Below are 20,918 nucleotides of genomic sequence, written 5' to 3'. Positions count from 1 at the left end.
GCAGGAATGAAAAATACATACAGACTACAGGAATAAGAAACAGAAAAATAAATCAGTATTGAACAAGAGAATTGAGTAGGATAAAAAGTTAGAAACAAGCAAGATAGTAGGAACGAACATCTCGAAATGGAGAGTTTATTTCGATGCAGGATTCTAACAGCACCAAAACACAGTAGGGTAATTTTAATTCAAAACTGCAGAAGCCTATTACAATTAACAATGTCAAACCACAGAATTTTCTACTCTAAACCACTCTAGGTAGCTGGAAACATGGCTGTTGTGTAAGTTTAGATATGTATATAGCAATGTATCAGGGTATTTACGCTTTACTCACCACAGTCAAGTCTAAGACAGTATGGACAAACATCTTGCATGCTATATTATTTATTGATACGTAAGATAGTTTGATCAAGGCAGAATAATACATAGCTTGTCCTGTGATACTGAGAAAGCAATTACACAGAACTGGGTTCTCAGGCAAGAGCAGTGCGTCATCTCTGCTTCTTATTAAAGAAGGCATCTTTGCAAATAAGCACATTTACATATAGCACAAAGCAGTCCTGCTGATGTTGATGGCACAGATCAGATACTGAAGCATATGCCCAAGCAGAAATAAAAGGAACCAGAGCACTCCCATTACACAGCATCAAGCTCTTAAATATTATGTTCAGTCTACTATTACTGCCAAAAACTAAGTTTCCAATAGGAAAAAAAAAAACAAACAAAGAGACAAACCCAGCAACACAAGCCAGGAACAAAAATTAGAGTGGTACATTCTATGATTTCGCATATACCACAGAAGTTGCTGCAGAGTCTGAAGCATTACTGTATTTTCCACACCACTCGAAGCTCATCTTTTTCAGAGGTCATCATGCTACAATCTTTACAAAAGTTGTTTATTTTTCTTTATTCCATACAAAATTAAATATATACACTCATTTTTCACAATGATAAAAACAAACCTGCTTTGATGGCAACTTTTTCCCAGGAAAACCATGGTCCTACTTAAGCTGCCCAATATTAAACAGAATCCTAAAATTAGCCAGACTTAGATGGCTAATCTTAGATTAAAAAAATAGATTCAAACACCTGAAAACCAAGAAGATTACAGGTTTCCGCTACACCTTAATTCTCACCCTTTTGAACACATGAAGAGCCACATTAAAGTTGCATGTACAAGTAGAGAACTAGCACTTGCTATGCTATTTAACATTTTTACATTCTCTGGAGTGAAAAGTTTTGGGTTTTTTTAAAATACAATTCTTACATAATTTTTTACCTAAAGAAAATAAATCATGGGTCCCTTTTTGTACACCACCAGCAACTGTTTCTGTATATGCTCTGTGGAAGCTTGCACTACAGTACTGCCTTGCTACTCCTTCACCCTCTGTACTACGTTGTGCCTGACAGTTGTGCCAAGACGGGTTCATAACCTTAGATCTGTACAGGAATTTTGGGAGGAGATGGGGACAGAAACAAGAATGGAGTGACAACAAAGGAACTCCAATCATATGTGCATACACACAGCATCCTCCCTCTCCCTTCTTTCCTGATCTTCTTTGCCCCCAGAATCCCCCCTTTTGCACGATACTCCCAGAGGAGGAAAAAAGTTCCTGGAGGCATGCAGAAAATCTTCAGGAGTGATTCAGAGGACCCAACTAGCCTCCAGAAATTGAACAAGTTTTAAGTAGAAGCCTTAGCCAGCTGAGAAATTACTTTTCCTTCTGCATATTCACATGGTAAAGAAAAGGAATTTCTTAGCACATATATCGATTATAGCACGCTCTTGTTCAGGTAGTTTAGCCCAATTACAGAACATGTGATATTAGTTTGACTAATAAGCTATGAAGAGTTTCCTAACATTTCACCTGAGATACAGGAACTGCAACATATGAAAGAACATTTAAGCAAAAGAGAAACAGGATTTTACCTGTCTACCCTCACAAGATACAGCTTGAAAACACTCCTCCAGCAGATATCAAAGGCTTGCTGAAATCACTATGTAAGAATATCACAGAGAAAGCTGCATTAATTCCTTGCAATGGGAAGTGCTAAATATAAACATATTAAATACTTAATATACCAGGACAGCCTCACTCTCCACATGTGGTATGACAGATGACACTTCTGTGACATTTCATATGGACATTATAAGCTTGTTCTAAAATGAAAGAAAAGAGGGAACATACTTGAAAAGAATTTGCCAAAAAAAATCCACCAAAAAACCACACTAAACATGTGAGCCTAGGAAGAACAATAGTAGAAAGAAGATAACTCCTTGTCCACTCTTCTTTTGAAAAAAAGACCAAGCAAACCATAAAACAGACCAAGAAAACTTTACAAGCAACACAGTCAGCAAGCAAACACCTCTGTTAACTCACTTTCATGTAGTTAACTTGATTTCATTTTGTTAAAAACAGGTTTTATTTAGTTTCAAATAACAATCAGAAAAAAATTAAACACACTAACTGTGAGCAGTAATATTTGGCTGACTTTTGAAAGTGTCAAGTAAGTAATCTTAAGAACAGAGCTCGGGACACCAGAAAGGAAAAATAGGGTGCCAAAAGACATTTGCTGTATAGAATTCTGTTTGGGGGTAGGGGGTGTTTTTTAAGGAAACCAAGAAGCAGCAATCACTAAAAAATATGACAACCATTTTAACATCCCAGCAATTCAAAATGGTAAGGGTGGAGCTTTACATCCATAAGAGACTCTACCATGGGAGCTAATATAGGATGACAGCTTGCTGCTATCAGTTACTATGTAGGTCAACATCAGAGGAAGAGAAAAATACCTTGACAGGGTTTCACACATATCAGCTTGCAGCAGAAAAAAAAGACTCCAGCTACAGTTTCACATTATATTTAAGCTGATTAATACCTAGCTACTGCCAAGTGAAAGGTCCCACTCAACCTTGTACCAGCTCTGGCACTTGTCAGTGGCTGGTGAACTGATCGAGGGTCTTAACACAACAGACTATCTAGGGGCTTGGTAGTGGTCTCCTGGACACTTGTTTGTTCTCAGGTTTTTTGCATGGGGTTAGCTCCCTGAATTAGCTGATGGTGGGGTCAGATGACAGCCAAAGCTAACATGGGTCAAGAACCAGGAGCAATCTTTCCTATACGGATGAGGCCACACAGCCTTCCCTTAACAGAGCCTGCCAGAGACAAATGTGTAAACTGTAGCTTTAAGGTTACTGGTATAACAAGAAATGAAACTAACTGTAGCTCAGAAGGAAACAGTCAAAGCCAACAGTAGTAAGGCAAGGATCTGCTGGAAACTGAGGACTATTGGATAAAATCATGGTGAGACAAATGAACTGACTGGACAACCCACACACCTAGAGCAGAGATCACCAATGCAAGCACAAGCCGTGGCAGGTTAAGCTTTGGAAGTTCTTCTGACGAAGTCACAGGGGACCCATCTGCAGACCCAACTTCCAGTCAGAGAGGAAATGACACTGTCTTCACTGTATGCCTGAGGTAAAGAAGTCCACCTGTGTGGACTGGTAAGAGAATATCCCTGGATGAGTAAGAGTTGCACATCATCAGCATGGGTCCCCTCTCCTGATCACCAGCCAGATATTGCATAGGAACACAGCTTTCCTGGTGTTGCTGCCGTGAGTCACTGATGGCTAGAAAATCAGTGATTCTGTAGAAACAAGTCAACTAGTATGTGAATGGTGCTTGTATGTCCACACATGCTTCTCATTTATTACGTTAAAGATCGGTTGGGTATGACTGCAGTATTAATAATATGATCAACAATAATAGTTAGAATGTTGGTTTATGTAATAAAGGATATCATAACTCTATATTCCTTGTGTTGGTCACCATCTCTGTGCAAATCATTCTTTAAATTTCAGAGCTTTAGTTGCCCTACAAAAACAAGCACCCTTACTCCTTATACTGGTACTCAGGAGACCAGGCAGCAAGCCAGTCAGCCAGTGGTGAGCTGAGACAGCTGAAAAATCACCGATCACTTCAGGCCAAATCAGGTCTCCTAACTGGCTGACTGCCCAAACACTGCTGTTGGGGCAAGGATATAGGCAAGATTAAATGGCTGGGGACACAGCAGAACAGGACATGAGCTTCAAGTGTTATACACCTGCATGTTCAGGGACCTTAAATTAGATCCCAAGCTATAAAGATCATGTTTTCTGCACACACACTCATATGGCCATTAACCCCAAGTCATTCCATTTCCCACCATCAGCTCTATCCCCTCACTCAGCCATATCGTTTCCTCTCCTCTAGTTTATCCCAATGATATTGCTTCCTCCATCAGATAAGAGTCACTCCCTACCATCCTGAATTTTATTTATGCCTTACTGAGCACCAACTTGCTTCAAGTGTCTCCTCTCCCCAAGGTCACTCTGATTAGTCTTTGATATCTCTCTCAGCCAATGCCCGCCTCTTCTTATGCCTCAAACAACGTTGATCTTTTTCTACTTAGACAAAAAGGGGAGGAAAGCAAAAGGCACTATTTCAGAGTCATCCCACCCACTTTTATTTTGCTCCATGTGCAGTCCACATCTCCAGTTTCCAAAGAAAGATATTAATTGCTGCTCCTCACCACCACCAAGGCCCTCTGATAGCCCTGGCTCAATTTCCCCCTCCAGATTCCTGTTCCTAATCAGGTACTTCTTTCCCTTTTCCCACCCCCTATACTGGAAAAATGAGAATTTTATTAACTGAAGCAACAGCTTCTTCCCGATGTCTGTGTTCAAAAGGGGTACCACAGCAGGTACGGTAGCTCCCTCCTTTTACACTGTGAGTCTTCTTGGCAGCCTGATCTCCAGCAGTAAACCCCAAGACTCTCACCAACTGAAGAAAAACAGCTGGAGAAAGTTAGTGACTTAAAGCAATAGCCATGATATTAATATGGTCTTAGTCTAAAAATTCTCAATTGTTCAAATATAAAATGACAGCAAAAATACACATAAAGAGACAAAGGCTACTGCAAAGTAAAAGTAGCAAATAGCATATAATGTAGACTCAGAGATGGCAAACTTTCAGGTAAGCAGATGGTACTAGACTTCTCTGCACGGGAAACCCTCTGGCAGGTCCCACAGAGCTCTAAGGAAGTGACTACCCTCGCACAGATGTTCTGTCGACACAAGCTACCACATTTCCATAATGCTATTTTACTCACCCAGCCAGAGTTGCTTTGCACATCCCAGAAGCAACAGTGCTTTAAATATCCTATTGGAAGTTCACACATACTGCTCAGATTTATCTTCCTCCTCCACCTGTAACTGTTACCATGTAGCTATATGGTAAATTGATACCTGTATATCAATGCATTTAAAATAAGAATAGTAGTCAACATGCATGGCACCATAAGCCATGCACTAAAATGTTGTATGGCAAAGAGCTTGAAGAGGAAGAGGAGGGGGAAAACCCTGGAATCTACTATATGATATTGATACGAGCTCTTCATTACAGGGGAACAGTACTACTAGGGGTGTGCAGCTTAGTCCAAACATGGGTCTACAGCAATTTCTCTTGACTTGCTCATCTCGCCACCAAGAAACAGTTAGGCACAACCCTCCTGGCTCATACAGCATCAGCGCTAGTCCATTAGCCTTCCTGTGGCATGGGAACAGCATTTGATCTGAAAGATACAGATCAGCTCCTCGCACAGCAGGATTGGCAGGATCACACCAGTCACCAGCACTCCCTTCCCTCTATATGGCAGCAGTTTAAAATGTAGTCCTGCTTCATAGAAACTGGAAGAATTACGGGGCAACAACAGAAAAAAAAAACTAATTTGAACTCAGTCTCAGAATATCAATAGCTTTCAGCAGATATTTTGTGACAGGTCGTGAGAAAAACCCAGACAGGACAGGAGCTGCAGGCAATGTTCTGTTGTTAAACACAGCCCTTATTTCAAGGGAAAAAAACCCAAATATATATAGCACTTACACTGTGATTCAAAAGGATTTCATATAAGAGGACACAGACTGCAGTGTGGATATACTTTTAACAGTAATATCGGATTAATTAAAATAGAAATACTCTATAAAAGTTCTTCTCCCATTCAGCACTGCTGGGACTGGTTAGAAGGAAAGAACAGCAAAGCTTTATACCTCTCTACTTAGCACATCAGTCAAAACAGTAACTAAAGATAGAGCAACAAAATACCTGGAAATCATGACGTATGGTTTAATCTGCACTGTTCCACAGAGTAATGTATCTCATTACTCCCAAAGTTCTTTAATCTTGTCAATAAAGCAGAGGATGAAAGACAACCGTGTGACAAATTATTTAGCCTTCCAGCTGCTTTTAATAAGTTCCACATTAAAATAATCTACCCTGCTAATAAACTACACAACTTTGATTCAAGAGACAGATAATTGGATATTGGGGTTTTTTTCCTTTTAAAAAGGCCAGAAAAGCAACACTAGATCAGTAACTCCCCCCCAAAAAAAATATAATGGCAGGCCTCACATGACTTAGTACATTTATGAATATGGAAGGCAGGTTTTTGCACATCAGAAGAGAATACAGTCCCCATCACTGAATCACAGAAAAGTCGAGGTGGGAAGGGACCTCTGGAGGTCATCTGGTCCAACCCCCCTGCTCAAGCAGGGCCACCTAGAGCTGGTTGCCCAGGACCAAGTCCAGACAGCTTCTGAATACCTTCAAGGATGTAGATATCATTACCATAAATTATGCGGTGGAGTTTCCTCATATATGAGCAAGCTGCACAGAATATGAGTGATAAGCTTCACTCTGAAAAAGACACCTTCCCAATTGCAATGTCTTCCCAATTCAGTAAACAATATTGTTGACAGCCAACTAGGTTAGTAAAATCCAGCACATCGTCTAAGGAATGACTGACCCATAGACAAAGTAAGGATGTTAGCATCACGATGGTAAATGCAACAGAATGCAAAAAAAAGTATAAAAAAGGAAATTATGATGATTAAACTACTCTTACACATTACAATTAAGTCTCCTAGAGATGACTTGGGAACTGCATTCTTTGGGAACTGCTAAGCAAATCTTTGTTCATATATATCTGCAATAAAAATATTGTCAGGATACAAGAAGTGAAACAAAATACAGTAAATGAGCAATGTTTCAGTAGTATATACACCTAGAACTCTAATATAGTAGTACATCTAGTATATACATCTAGAACTATCATGGATGTTTTTCATAAACCTATGATAAAATTAACAGATTAAAGCAATGAAGTGTTGATTAACAGCTATCAGTGCTATTTCCAGTATCAGTGAAATACTTTTAATTTTAAAATGTTTTACAGACTACACATACAGGCTTTAGATGTATGCAACAACAGATGACTTGGACACAAACTACTCTTGACATGACCAAGACAGAAAATACACAGAAGTACTGTAGCTCATAACATGAATCTAAAACAACAGAAGAGCTGGGGATATAAAATGTCTCAGCAATTTGATCTTAGAATTGCCTTCATCGATAGAATCTCGGATTTCTCAGATAGTTTTATAAACAGTACATACTGTGTTTTCTTTCTCTGTTAATTTGCTTGATACAATCACATATACATCCAGCGTGTGAAGTCAGATTTCTTCCTCCTCCACCACCGCTGTAGTCAACTTTCTAAATTGCCAGCAACAAAATGCAGCTCATGGACAGTTGTAGTCACATGTTTGATTCCACTAAGACTAAATTACAACCCGTTTCATTAGCTCAAACGATTACGGCAACTTCCTCACCTCTTTCATGAAAGAGAGGTAATTTCCCTAACAAATACATTATCCATAATATAACAGTACATAATTAAGAAAGAGATGACTAGAACAGGGTAACATTGTTGATTTGACTAATGGCAACTCTGGAACTAGAAAACAACCCACAACTCTTCCCTTCACTGGCTGTAGGCAACAAAATCATGTTTATTTTAGAAGTTCAGACCCAATAGTTTCAAGCATACTGGTGCAGAGTAAATAAGCATGCAGTCCCAAGATCACCAAACCAAGAGATTCAACTCTTTATGACCCACAGTCCAGTGCGAGCTTGGGTTCAGCTCCACCAAAAACAAACTGTTATATTATGAGAGGATACTCTCACAGCTGTAAGCCACAAAAGGTAAGAAAGAGTGAAATTGCTGAGACACCAATTTAATTCAGGAGAAAAATATTGACTCAAAAAGGCATAAAATCTGAGAAAAAAGTGGAGCTGAAATATGTTGACTCAGCAACATCAAGAATCAACCCACTCCAAGAATCAAAGGACGTTGATATTTTCCTACCTTACACCTTCCAGGCCAGCAAGGACGCATTGAGCTGGTAAGCACATTAATTCTCATTAAATAGCCTAACTGGCTAGGCTCTCTGCACGAGCCAGCAAATAATTGCTGTGTATCTCCTGCTTGAAGAACCTCTGCAAATGCTAGGAGATGCCGAACACATACCCATGGCAGTTTTATAAAGACTCTATTTCTGAAGATTAATGCTGTGGCAAAAGGTCATATCCTTGCAGCCATTGTCATGCATGGAAGTTAGTATTAGTTGGAAGTTCTTTCCAACCCTAAAGTAAAGATGCTGCAAAATCAAGCACTCAGACTAGGAAATGGAAGCTTAATTCCCTCCCCTGTAAACATTCATTATAATTTTGGATTCTGGAAAGAAGGGATGGGAGAAAAAAGTAAAGAAAACAAACCATGGTATTTAAGATGGCTGTCAAAGCCTAGGGTAGCTTCCCTTCTTGAAGATTTCTTAAGTTTTATGGAGGCTTTTATTTACTCTTGCTTCTCAGAGGTTGAAGTTCAGTCATTCTTAACGGGTTAAAAGAAGATGAGGCAGTATTAGCCACCTGTCACTACAACGTGTTTCGGGACCACACCTAGCCTTTGGGCAAGAAAGGTTGGGGCAAAGGCTATCTGATCTGAAAAACAGCATGGCATAAAAGGAACGTAAGAAAAACTTCTGGGTTACACTTCCACCCAACTCCTCCTACCCTTCCCGCCCCTCCCAGCTTTCCCATCTCCACATAGCAGAGAAGATGGTGAAGCTGGTTTAGATGTCTCGGACTACACAACCATTGGATAGCGCTTGCCACCTTCACAGCCCTGTTTTATTTTAACTGTTGAACACTGAACCGAAAACAGTAGGGTCAAATTGCTAAAAATAAGTGACCACTCTACAAAAAGGAGAGGCAGAGCAGAAACTGAAAATAAAATATAAAACCGAAAACCATCTGCCACAGATGTTTTTGAACAGTTTGATGTAAATATAAGGCTTTCTAAATCTCAAAAGGCATTCTATTTTAAGCATTACTGAACCCACCTGAAAGCTGGTGCGGCAAGGTTATGGCTGATGCAGTTTAAGGCAATTTTTCAAGGCAGCTTGGAAGAACTCTAATTACAGTCTGCACAGGTTCCAGAATTTTTTCTTATTAACAGCAGTCAGATAGAAAAATGAATTTGTTAAGTATCAAATTTAAGGAATATTTTAATTTTTTATGCTTCCACATATTTCCTATTTACTAGAACACTAGCCAATATTACATAGTCTGCTTTTTTCTAAAAATTCCATACTACAAACCCATGAAGGTTCAAAACAAACTTGCTAGGGAACCAAAGAACAGCAAGTCATTACGACCTACTCAAAAATTATACACACCACTTTGGAGTTCGGGCAGGTTGTTGGTTTGTTTATTTGTTACTGTATGAAAGGAAGATCCACAGGTATTTCCTTGTGTTTTTAACTTTTAAACTCAAAAGGCATTTTAAATTTTCCCAGGATCACCACCAGCAAATTCTAGAATACGAAAAATTTTGAATAAAATTACATACCTTAATGGACTAAATCGCAGTGTTGTGCGAGGGATTGATCGGGTGACTTGTGTCAGTATCTGAACTTCCCAGACCAAGAAAAGGTGGCATTTTCTTTGCAGTGCCTTAAGTTTCTCCTGCAAGTGTTCCTGCAGGTTACACTACCACTCGAAATGTCACATATTTCATTGAGCATAATGATTCAGGCATTTTGCCAAATTGACAGGAATATGTCAAGCCTCATTTTTCTTTGTAATAGCAGTAGACTGGATGATCTACTCCCACTGTAGTGTGATGGCCAGATGCTACTCTGAGAAAATTATGTCTAAGAGGGGAGAGGGGGTGCCAAGCAAACAACTATGCATAACTGCAATAGCATATCCACCTGAACAAAACTAGCGCTCAAGTGATTTATAGAAACCAAAATAAACATATCAAAAGACTACAGATGTATAAAAACCAGAGCAAACCAAGGACCTGGTGTTCACACGTAGTGTTGGTAACACAATCTCAAAAATTCTGTTTCACAAACACACACAAGAACAAAGTCACTGTTAGGCATTTGACTTTGAGTCAATAAACTGTTCCCATTGCCTAGCTCTGGCCAGCAAGCAGCTATCAAATACTGCAATGCCAACACAGGACTGGGTAAAAGCCAGCCAGAAAGATTCCAGGTTCTCTTCCACCACTGTTTTTTTCTTGCTGTTTTTCACATCAAGTAACACCAAGAATGATGGCATGATGGAATTTTTTTTGTTTGTTTTTGGGTAGGGTTTTTCGGTGGGTTTTGGTGTTGTTTTTATAAAAGAGCTTCCTTTGGTTACCAATACAACTTCGAATGATTCCCAATCGTCCTGTTCACCAATATCATAGAATCATAGAATCATAGAATCATAGAATCATAGAATCATAGAATCATAAAGATTGAGAATCATAGAATCATAGAATCATAGAATCATAGAATCATAGAATCATAGAATCATAGAATCATAGAATCATAGAATCATAGAATCATAGAATCATAGAATCATAGAATCATAGAATCATAGAATCATAGAATCATAAAGATTGGAAAAGACCTCTAAGATCATCAAGTCCAACCGTTAACCCAACACCACCATGCCCACTAAACCACGTCCCTAAGCACCTCATCTACACGTCTTTTAAATACTTCCAGGGATGGTGACCATCACCACAAGAAAAGCTGAACCAAGTTCATAACAGAAGTTATTCATAAAACCTTCCAGTAGAATATCAGTTGCCTCATTAGCCATTGGTTTTAAAGTTTCACATGCAAGTATTGAAATGACAGCAGTGACAATTGATTATCCACTTCACTGAGCAGTTTATAGATATCACATATACAGATACCTTCCATAGGTATCAGTCCCTCAATAAGAGAAAGTTCCCAGACATGATATAAAACTAAAAAAAATTCTCAGTTATCAGGGTGACAGTTATTGCAGTGCAGTTAAGTTCCCTTCCATCACCTGGGATGTGAATTAGTAATTCATTTCACATAGAAATAGGCATAACATTCATACTCTACGAATTTTTCGCTGCTCTGATCTGGACCAACTTAACAAGTATAACAGTTAGTAGATCCAACTTGACTGTTTTTAAGTACCTAAATAATTATTTTTAACAGTTCAGAATAACAACAACCGGTTAAAATAACGTGCAAGATATAGTGATAAAACTGAAGTTAAAAATTTTTCTAATTCCTAGTACTATTTCTCATTTGTTTTGATTTTTCCTATTTACTAGAAAATGGCTGTTTCACAGACCCATTAATATTTTAATTGCTGTGGATTCCACTGTCTCTAGAAGGTGGAATTATTCACAAACATAAAAATTTGAATTCCTTGAATACACTTTATAACATCAGAACTCCATGATGCAGAAGAGCCCACTTACCCTTCTGCAGTATTTTCTTCTCTGAAACACCGTGCATTGCAATTCAGAATTCAATAAATGCGTTACTTAATAATTTGGAGAACACTTTCCACTCAAATAGAAGCCAACGACAGCAGAAGAGATGCCTTTAGGAAACTAAGGATGTGCAATTGTAGCACTGGGAAAACAGACACATGCTTACATCATCTGCAATTATTAAGTTTAGAATTAAAGAGTCTTCAGTGTTTCCAAGATAAACCTGATTAACAAGAGACTTAAAAGGTCACTAGAAACATGGTTCTTAGTCAAACTAGTTCACACTATCAGTTTTTCAGGATTGAATTTCCTCTTTCTTTGGGAAAAAAACAAAGGAGGGGAGGGAAGATGGGAGAATATTGTATGTTATCCAGGAAAATAACTCCCCTCTTCTCTAAGAAGCATCTTTCCCACTACTTTCGCCATGTCAAACAAGCCCAGAGCATGGCGGGTGTTTTTTCAAGTTTTGTTTTTAAAGCGTAGAGCAAATTTTATCTCATAAAAGTAATGAAAACAAGCAGGAAGTTGGCAGTCCAGAAAGTCAGCTCTGGATTATGATTTTTTTAAATATAGTACAGAAAGGATGCAAGTATTCTAGAGCAAAAGCAGACTTTTCCCTAACTTGCAAAGGGAAAATAGTAAATAGCACTCAAAATGCAATACATTTGCAAAGTTAGCAACATATCCAGAAGAATCTGCTGAGGAAACAGCACATGCTGTAAGCTATTCTTACTAGCCAACAAACCTAAACCATGAGTACAACCCAATGTATTCAGCACAAGTTTACTTATCTGGCAGGATATTCAGAGCAAGAACACGGCAGATGTGATCCTCCTCTTCCCTGAAGCATTTAAGGGATATGCCGCTCCCACAGACGAGATGTTTTTCTTACCCTTTGTGAGCACATTCAGTTTGATCCAATAAAAAGTAAAATGGATTAGTTTGATTTACCACTGATGGTCACCTGCTCATAAGTGGCCTGTCTGTACACTTCAGCAGTTAAAACACATCAGCAGGTCCCAGAGAAAAATGGTAACAACTTACTGAGAGGGAGAAACTACTTAAGCAGCTTGCCTGTGCAAACTTCAGATGCCTTGCTGACCTACAAACAGTGCTAAACCTCAGCTGAGATGAATGTCATCTTGCAAAAGTCTTCCAAGTTGCTACCAGCACACATCAAATACGAAAATTGACATTTCTGCATGCTGGTGTTAATAGACGCAAAGTAATCTCATTTAAGAGCTCTTAAATCTTTATACAACAAGAAAATACTTTCATCATATGCACTCCCTTAAAGCTGTAATTTTGCTCATGCCGTACCGATCAGATTACATAATATTAAGCCAAATGAAAACCTCGAACTTGCTCTCTCAAATAGAATCATAGAAGATAGCTACCTGTCCATTGTAAGCCTCAATGGCAGCACTACGGCAAGGAGTTGAGGAAGCATTTACAAAATCCTCTGGTGGTTTAAGAGATGACTAACAAGTAAGAAAGCACATAAAACATTAATGAAATTAATGCTGAATACCATATGCAAGGTAATCCAGTTCATGGGTTTGCATCATAAGAATACTTAAAAAAAAACGAAGGCAGCAAGACAGAATAATAAATACGATTCAATGTCTGGGCAAATAAATCCTGTAAGGAGCAGAACATAGCCCTGTATTTCATACATCAGTGGCCTTTAGCTTTCTGTCCCAATGTTTCCTACCACCTCGGTAATGCACCCCATTGCTGTTGGCATCCCATAAAACCCAGCTCTTTCCTGCTACAGCGTTAATTTCCAACCACCCTTCTCCAGCTATCAGTGAAGAACAGAGGGCACGTCCTGTGGCTGGTTCAGAGCTACATTTGTGCAGATTGACTAGCAGCAGACCAAGTATCACAAATGACTCTTGGGCTCATAGCTGTGATTCTTCCTAATTAAGGTCTTTCTCTTTCATCCAGCACTGAGATATGCACAAGATACAAAAAGGTACTTATTTTGACAGGTCACCCTTTGCTGCTGATAGATGTTACAGGGGAGAAAGAGGGAATAGAGAACCGAACAGGGTCAACAAGCACTACAAGTGAACATACGGCACAGCCACATAAACTTTGCTTAGGAGACAAGGCTAAAGATACCTTAGAAGCAGTCTCTAGCTTAGAAAAGATTAATAAATAACCTGTAACATATCTTCTCAATTATTTTTTTTTTATTTTAGAAACACCAGTGTACCTGGTTGGGTACTCAAAAAACAAGAATGGAAGTTACTAGGGAAAATTATCTCCCTTACTTTTTGAGATCTTCAAATACTAAGTAATAGAAATAATACAGAACCTCCAGATCTATGAGTGAATGGAGGACGCCACATACTTTGCTCTGTACAGGACACTAGACCAGACAACAACATAAAGACAAAAGGAATGAAAAGCCTACAAATTTTATGAGCAAACATATATTACAAGAACTCAGCAGTTCTCAAAGCTTTTCCCAGTATTTCCCCGTCATGAATAAGTGTATTCGCTTTCAATACAATAAGATAATAAAGTAAAATCTATTTGTTGAATTTGAAGACAAATAGCAGAAGTCATATTGATCAAATAAGTGGTAAATAACTACATTGTAAATGCAGGTACTTTGGAAAGGTTACAATCATACAGGACATGTAGAGCCCTCAGATTTTTTATTTCAAGGTTTGGGGCAGCAGGGGAATGCTAGTTATTTTTCCCCTTTCTTGGCCCTACTACCTTGTTGGGCTGTTGAACACTCCTCTCCCCACAAACAGTTAACTTGCAACAGAACTCTGAATTTTAGTAATAAAGTGATAATCTAGTTACTGAATTAAGACAGATCATAGCACTCACTTGAGCCTGCAACTGGAAATGAAAAGAACAAATCCCACAAGCTATAGCCGAACACATGCCCTCAAGTTCCCGTTTTGTTAGCCTGAATAACTGCTGTGAGAAACAGCTGCCTACCCATCAGACCAGACTTTTCTCACCATTGAGAGCTGTAATAATGAAAGTGCAGGATGGTAGAATAAAAGCGCTGGCCATGTTTTGGACTTTATGGGTTTCTTAGGGAAGGACATAAGAAGAAAAGAAAGGCATTACAAAATTTTTCCTCTTTGCCCGTATTCAGTCTCAGTTCAATTGTTATGAAAACATGTACACACACAACACGTAATGTCACCAAACTTGTAATTAGTTTTACATACATTTGTTGTAAGGAAACAAAACCCCATAACTCAGACCTAGCTGAGTAGGATCAAAATGTTTGTATTTACTACAGGAAACTGAGAGGATCAAAGATGGGAGAACTCTTACAGTGCAATGTGCCCACAACTAGCCACGCTGCTTACTATTGCCTACACTGGTACCATCATCAAGCAACCCACATTTATGCTAAAGTTCTTTTGAGATTTTAATCTACAAAACTCCGAATGAACCAAAGTGCTACTGCCTCCCACCCACTAGCTGGCCTAAATCCAGCCAGCAGACTTTCTGCAGTTTTCCCACGCCTGATTGTTTTCCAGCATGTAGACAAAGTGTAGATCATGCAGAAAACCAACAAGCTAAAACTTTTTTTTTTTAAAACTGGAAAGGATAAAAACTGGAGAACACCAGCTCTCGACTCCTCTCTTTCATAATACAGGAAATACTTTGACAAACTGGAGTACAGCAAGATAACTTGAAGAAAGCAGCACTCTACATATGATGTAGGCTGTTCAGCAGATGGGGGGGAGGAGGGAGGACCACTAAACAGATGGTCTAGAATTCGCATTTTGTAATTCGAAAATGAAAGCATTTCTCAGCCTACAACATAATGCACTAATTTCAGCAGAAATAATACAAGCAGGTTCAGGAGAAATTCAAATTGAGTTTAAGGGTATAATGTGGGGACACCAGAGGAAAGCAGGGAAATCATATTTCTATAAATCTCCAAGTACCAACATTACTTCTCAAGCCTCTTCTCAAAATAGAATCCAGAATAGAAAATGACAAGCAGCTACTAAAAACTCCAGCTGAGAAAAGTCTCCAGATAAAGATGGGCAGTGCTTACAATAGCTTCAACAGTTGAAGACTGACACCAGATAGTTACAACTTCTTTGCCGTAGACATACGAGATGTTTCTGAGCCCTGACTTGGAATGCACTACTCCTGCCCTCTTCAGCTCCATAGCTGTCACCATGAGGACCTGCATCTCCTGCACGTTGCACCCTAAAAACCCCTTGCTTCTAGATCAAGCATCTCAGCTTAAACTCAGAGTTCACATTCCACAGAGACTGTGGAGTCTGCTCTGAAGACAGGCTCAATTTCATGCAACGAAAAATTGGACAGAGTAGGAGTCGGGGCCCAGGCGCTACAGTGGCTCCTGATTTTTCAGGGGAAGAAACAGGTTCTCTGAATCACAATAGCAAATACTCTTAATTGCACTAACGAGCCGTGCCTCAAGAAAAGGTGGGGGAAGGAAGAGCAAAGAGTTTTATGCACTTTTATACTTGATGGCATGGCAGAGGATGACAGGAGACACTGATCCCACTGAGTAATAGAGGTTAAATTATCTCCTCTGCCCACTTCTACTATGGCTAATTAAGTCATATAGACCAGAGAAGACAAAGGTATTCAAAAGAAGCATATTAAGCCTTTCATGTTTCTTTAAAAAAAAAAAATTTGCAGGACTTAAAAGAAGAAATTAAGACTGAAAGCTCTTCAGAATCGTTTTTGTTACTTTCACCTCCTAAGAGTAGAGACAGCAGCTGTTACTGCCGAAGAGACAACCATATATTGAGCAACAGAAGAAAGAACACTTTTAGACTATTGCCATACAGCTGCTGACCCACAGCCAGTCATATCAGACTGCTCAGCGTAACACAGAAGTCAATATTCCTTAGCTTCACAGAAACAAAGTCAAAGGCATTATTTACACTGATCTATACCTACTTACACACAGAGGCCAAGGCAGTTGAGGTGGTCAGTTATATTAGCAGCACCTGCTATCAATCTGATGACATGAGGGTTGTTTGGGGTTTTTTAGCACAGGTAGGAATTATGACCTGAAGAAATAAACAGGAATTTAGCAGCTGAAGATGCAGCTCTGCAAGTTCTGAAGGACTGAACTGTTGGCACAACAGTAGTCCAGGTGCTGTTACAAAGTGGCTTTGCAGCTTTGAGCTCATAAAATTACATTATTCATTGCCTCTAAGATTAATGTGCTTTTACCACAGAAATGATCTTAACTTTTTTCAAGTAATATAAAGAGCAGCTGCTTGACACATCATTAAAAAAACAAGTCTGCTCAATTTCCATATTACAGATAATCTTATTTTTAAAAAATCTGATAAATCAAGGGATTACAGGGGTCTGCATTATCACCCACTTAGATGCCATGAAACCATAAGAACGTTTTGTTTTGGTGCCAAAGCTATCTTTCAGACGTGGTACTGAAGAATAAAATACCTGAGATAGCTGGAAAGTAACTGGGTAGCGAGAAACACCTTAAGCGTTTTTGTGTGGCAGGGGAGATGCAGAAGTTTGGAAGAAGTGACAGTTATCTAAAACCACGTAACAAATTTTAAGTGACACACAAGTTTGTTTGGCAAGATGTATCTTTAAAACTGAGCTGCTCTCGTTCCAGAATCTCTGCAATATCCTTTTTGAAATGGAGAGAAATTCATCTCTGGGAAATGAAATCGATTTTTAAAAAGCATGTGTATGCACATATCTTCACAAGTCCTGGACTAGGCTCTTCCACTCTCCCTCCTCCCAGAGGCAAAATTTTGAGGTACACCTTTCCAACATTACTAACCCATTCCCCATGCATTATCCTGCAAGTGCACATGAAGAGCTCACCCATGAAACAAACTGCTACAAAATGAGTATTAACTTGCACTACAGCCCATTCATTTCCCAAAATATAAACTGCAGTTTTATTCCAGATTTTAACCATCTTCTTACAAGAAAGTTGTATTTCTTTGGATGATAGGCAAGGACACTGTAATTCTTGAATAGATCATCAGGAAGGGAGTTCCCCCCCCATTTTTTCTGCCTGGAAGGGAAGAAAGGAAGAAGGACAGGAGCAGTAAAAAAACAGGTTAATGGAAAATGTAAAGTTAATGTCACCAAGGGTGACCACTGTAACAATAATAAAAACTCCAGAATGTCAAGCAGGCCCAGGGGAAGAGGTAGGAAAGCAATGTGAGGAATATGAGGAAGGTCCAGTGACAACCATTGTACACCCAACACTAAAGCATGGCTGCATGACAACCCTCTACCTACATCATTGCTATATTTTGCTAGAAGATAGAAATATGAATATCCTCCAATAGCCTACAAAGCTCACAATTTAAGGGGTAGGGGAAAATGAGCATTAAAATATTATAGCCTATATACCAAGGGAGCAGCATAACCATGATACATAGTTTTTGCTGTTCGATAGAGGTCAATACCAGCATTCTCTGAAGAAACACTTTCCTTTAGTCACTAAATCATCACACCTGTCATTTCATGATCAAGTGTATACTTCATATGAATGACCTTCCATCTGATTTTTTGTCAAGTCCCACCATTCTTGGAAAGACAGCTTGTCAATCCATCATCACACTTCACATGTTAGACCACATCCTCCCCTGTATCACCAGTAGGTTGTTTTCTCTTGATCTTTTGCACCATAACTCCTCAGTGCCATCCAAAAAACACCACCTATAGAGTAGCTGACACTTGACTTTGCTCCTTGATAGTAAGCTGAACAAAGTTTTTCATCCCAAACTGAGATAACAAGTAATCTAGCATTCACTACTGAAGACCCTTTACTTTCTCAAAAGACCATCTGTCAATGTCCCTGCAATCCAGAAGCAGGAACTCAGCACTGAAAATAGCAGCAAGTGTTTTTCCTTTATGGAAAACAGCCACCACATCAGTGTCAGGCCTGTTGATAAGACTATGTAGTAATAAGCCAAAAAAGTTGCTCCAGAAGTAGAGCACATAACTTTTCTTCACAATGCATACTGTGGCATTCACAGAACTGTCTTACAAGTGGGTTAAGCAGGCAGGCTTTTTTAGTAGTTAAGACATGCTTGGAGTAATCCAATGGTTTGCAGGGCTAAAACAACAGGAATAATATCTGTTCTTGCTCAAACAGCAACTGAAAAGGTGGCCATAAAAAACTGTACGTGACAGGGACAATTTGGACGTGGGGGGCAGGGGGAGGTACACACATTCGTAGCTTATGGAGGAACCATAGGAGAGTTAAGTGATGACGGGATAACCACTTCTTCTACCTCTGACAGTTACAAGTTACTGCTTATCTACACATGACAGACAAAAGTAGTACGCACTTTGTATCGTTACTAAAGCTGTAGCCTCAGAAATTACACTTAAAGAGGAAACCTGAAAAGGACCCACATAAATAGGTTAATCAAGAGCATCACTCCAGAACTACCAGTATCAACAAACTCCTTTTTCTACAGCCCATCTACTGGGCAACACAAGGTATAACAGTCACAGCTGCAGCTTTGAAAATTTCTGCTGAACGCCTCTTTTTGTTTAATCTGTCTTCTATTTCAGAACCTGATTTTCACTGCACGTACCAGAGTGACTGGGGAAGCTAAAGAAATAAGATCACACAAAAAAGACAGTGAAAGATGAGAACTTCAAAGGCATATTAGAGAGTGTCTAAACCTATGTTTTGTGCAACATTTAACGGCACCAGCAATTAACATCATAGAGAAAAGAAGTCCTTGTTAAATATTAAGCATCCATGCCCTTTCAGTTAGGGAGAAAGAGCTCATAAGTGCCCCAAGACATCCAACAGCAAAGATGTCTTAAGGAAAAATACCATAGTATTCAGGTAGTCTTTATAACTCATAACAGATGAATAAAAGGAGGCAATTACACCCTCTCCTTTTAATCTAGCACAAATAACCTTTAAATAATTCTTATATCATGTCAATAGGATATATTTTAAACTGTTCTCAAAGGAACACTATCAGCATAAGTAACCTTTCTTTAAATTTCACTGTATTTGAGTACTGAAGAGCATATATTTTATCACCCGTCACCATCGCATCTTACACATCTTTGACAGTGAAGAGAGATCAGTCAGCTTCACTATGATCGAGGCACTAGGATAGGATTTAAGTAATTAATGTACGTTAGAAGCAAGTATACTATAAGACCCTCATTTAAGTTTCTGAATCTCAGTTTTGAATGCTTAACTTCACATGAACATTTAGAGACTTGCACCGCACAAAGCTTTAGGTGGCCCCAAAAAGCTACCAACAGCATGACATTTACCCTTGTTACTCTTAACTACTATTTTATCCCCAATTTCTTTACACTGGCAAACACAATTAAGGAAACTTGGCCACCGGCACCTCCAATTGTCTGGAATAACATTGTAACAAGTGATTTAAGGCCCAGAAAAGGCAGTTACGCCATCTACGCTAGTTCTGTGTCCTGCACATCGTAGGCTGACAGCCTCTAGGTCACAGCACGAAGTCTTCATCAGACCAAAGTTCTTGCTACGTTATTCAGCAACCAGCAGTTGTTTCGAGTAAGCACATAAAAACTATAGAGTAGATGCAGCAGTTTTTCAGTCACGTATACTGCCTCCACAAATGCCACAACTTAACCCCGTTTTTTCCACGGCTGACCCAGGGAATTGGCTAGGGCGAAAAAAATCAATCAGTCCCTGGAGGGGAGCTCATATTTATCCTCCCAGCCCTCGCCAGCCAGAAGGCTAAATTCACACTGGAAAAGAAAACATGGAGCCACGGCTACATATGGCAGCCGGAGGACCCACGGCTAGCGCTCAGAAGCCGATACACGTTGGGAAGACAAGGAGGATGCGGGAGAGAGGAGGGACAGCAGCACGGGAAGGACCCATTTGAACGGATCCCCCTTCCACCCGCTCCTGCGCCCGGGGGCGCCCCCGCCGCTCTCTCACCGGCGAGGAAGGCGCCTACCTGTGCCGGTGCTCGTCGTGCCCTTGCCCGTGGATGAGGAAGCCGCCGAGGTTCTTGCCCCCTTTGCTGGTGTCCACGTGAGGAATGAGCACATCCTCTAAGCCCAGGTCAAAGCGCTTGTGCTTCGAGGAGTCGGGGAGGAAGAAGAACGCCCCGAAGCACAGGGTGATGAAGGCACTAAGAATAAGGAGCAGGATAAATTTTTCGGAGAGTCTCAAGGTAGCCCTGTGGTGCGGGAAGGCGGAGGCGCCCAGGTTCAGG

General features: G+C 39.7%; 1 protein-coding gene across 1 annotated transcript in view; it reads right to left on the bottom strand.

Moving 5' to 3' along the window:
* Positions 1 to 20,914, bottom strand: part of LOC104082195 (mannosyl-oligosaccharide 1,2-alpha-mannosidase IB-like) — a gene marked incomplete at its 5' end in the record, with an annotated part of 67,180 nt that extends 46,266 nt beyond the window's left edge. Inside the window, one exon of the mRNA XM_009585215.1 lies at positions 20,658 to 20,914. Within this exon, the coding sequence (XP_009583510.1) occupies positions 20,658 to 20,914 (257 nt within the window). The remainder of the gene's footprint in view (positions 1 to 20,657) is intronic.
* Positions 20,915 to 20,918: the final 4 nt, after the last annotated feature.

This window comes from Fulmarus glacialis, unplaced genomic scaffold, assembly GCF_000690835.1.
Source record: "Fulmarus glacialis isolate BGI_N327 unplaced genomic scaffold, ASM69083v1 scaffold15689, whole genome shotgun sequence".
NCBI lineage: Eukaryota > Metazoa > Chordata > Aves > Procellariiformes > Procellariidae > Fulmarus > Fulmarus glacialis.
Note: the sequence above shows the minus strand (reverse complement) of the source record. Positions and strands in the feature narration are given on the sequence as shown.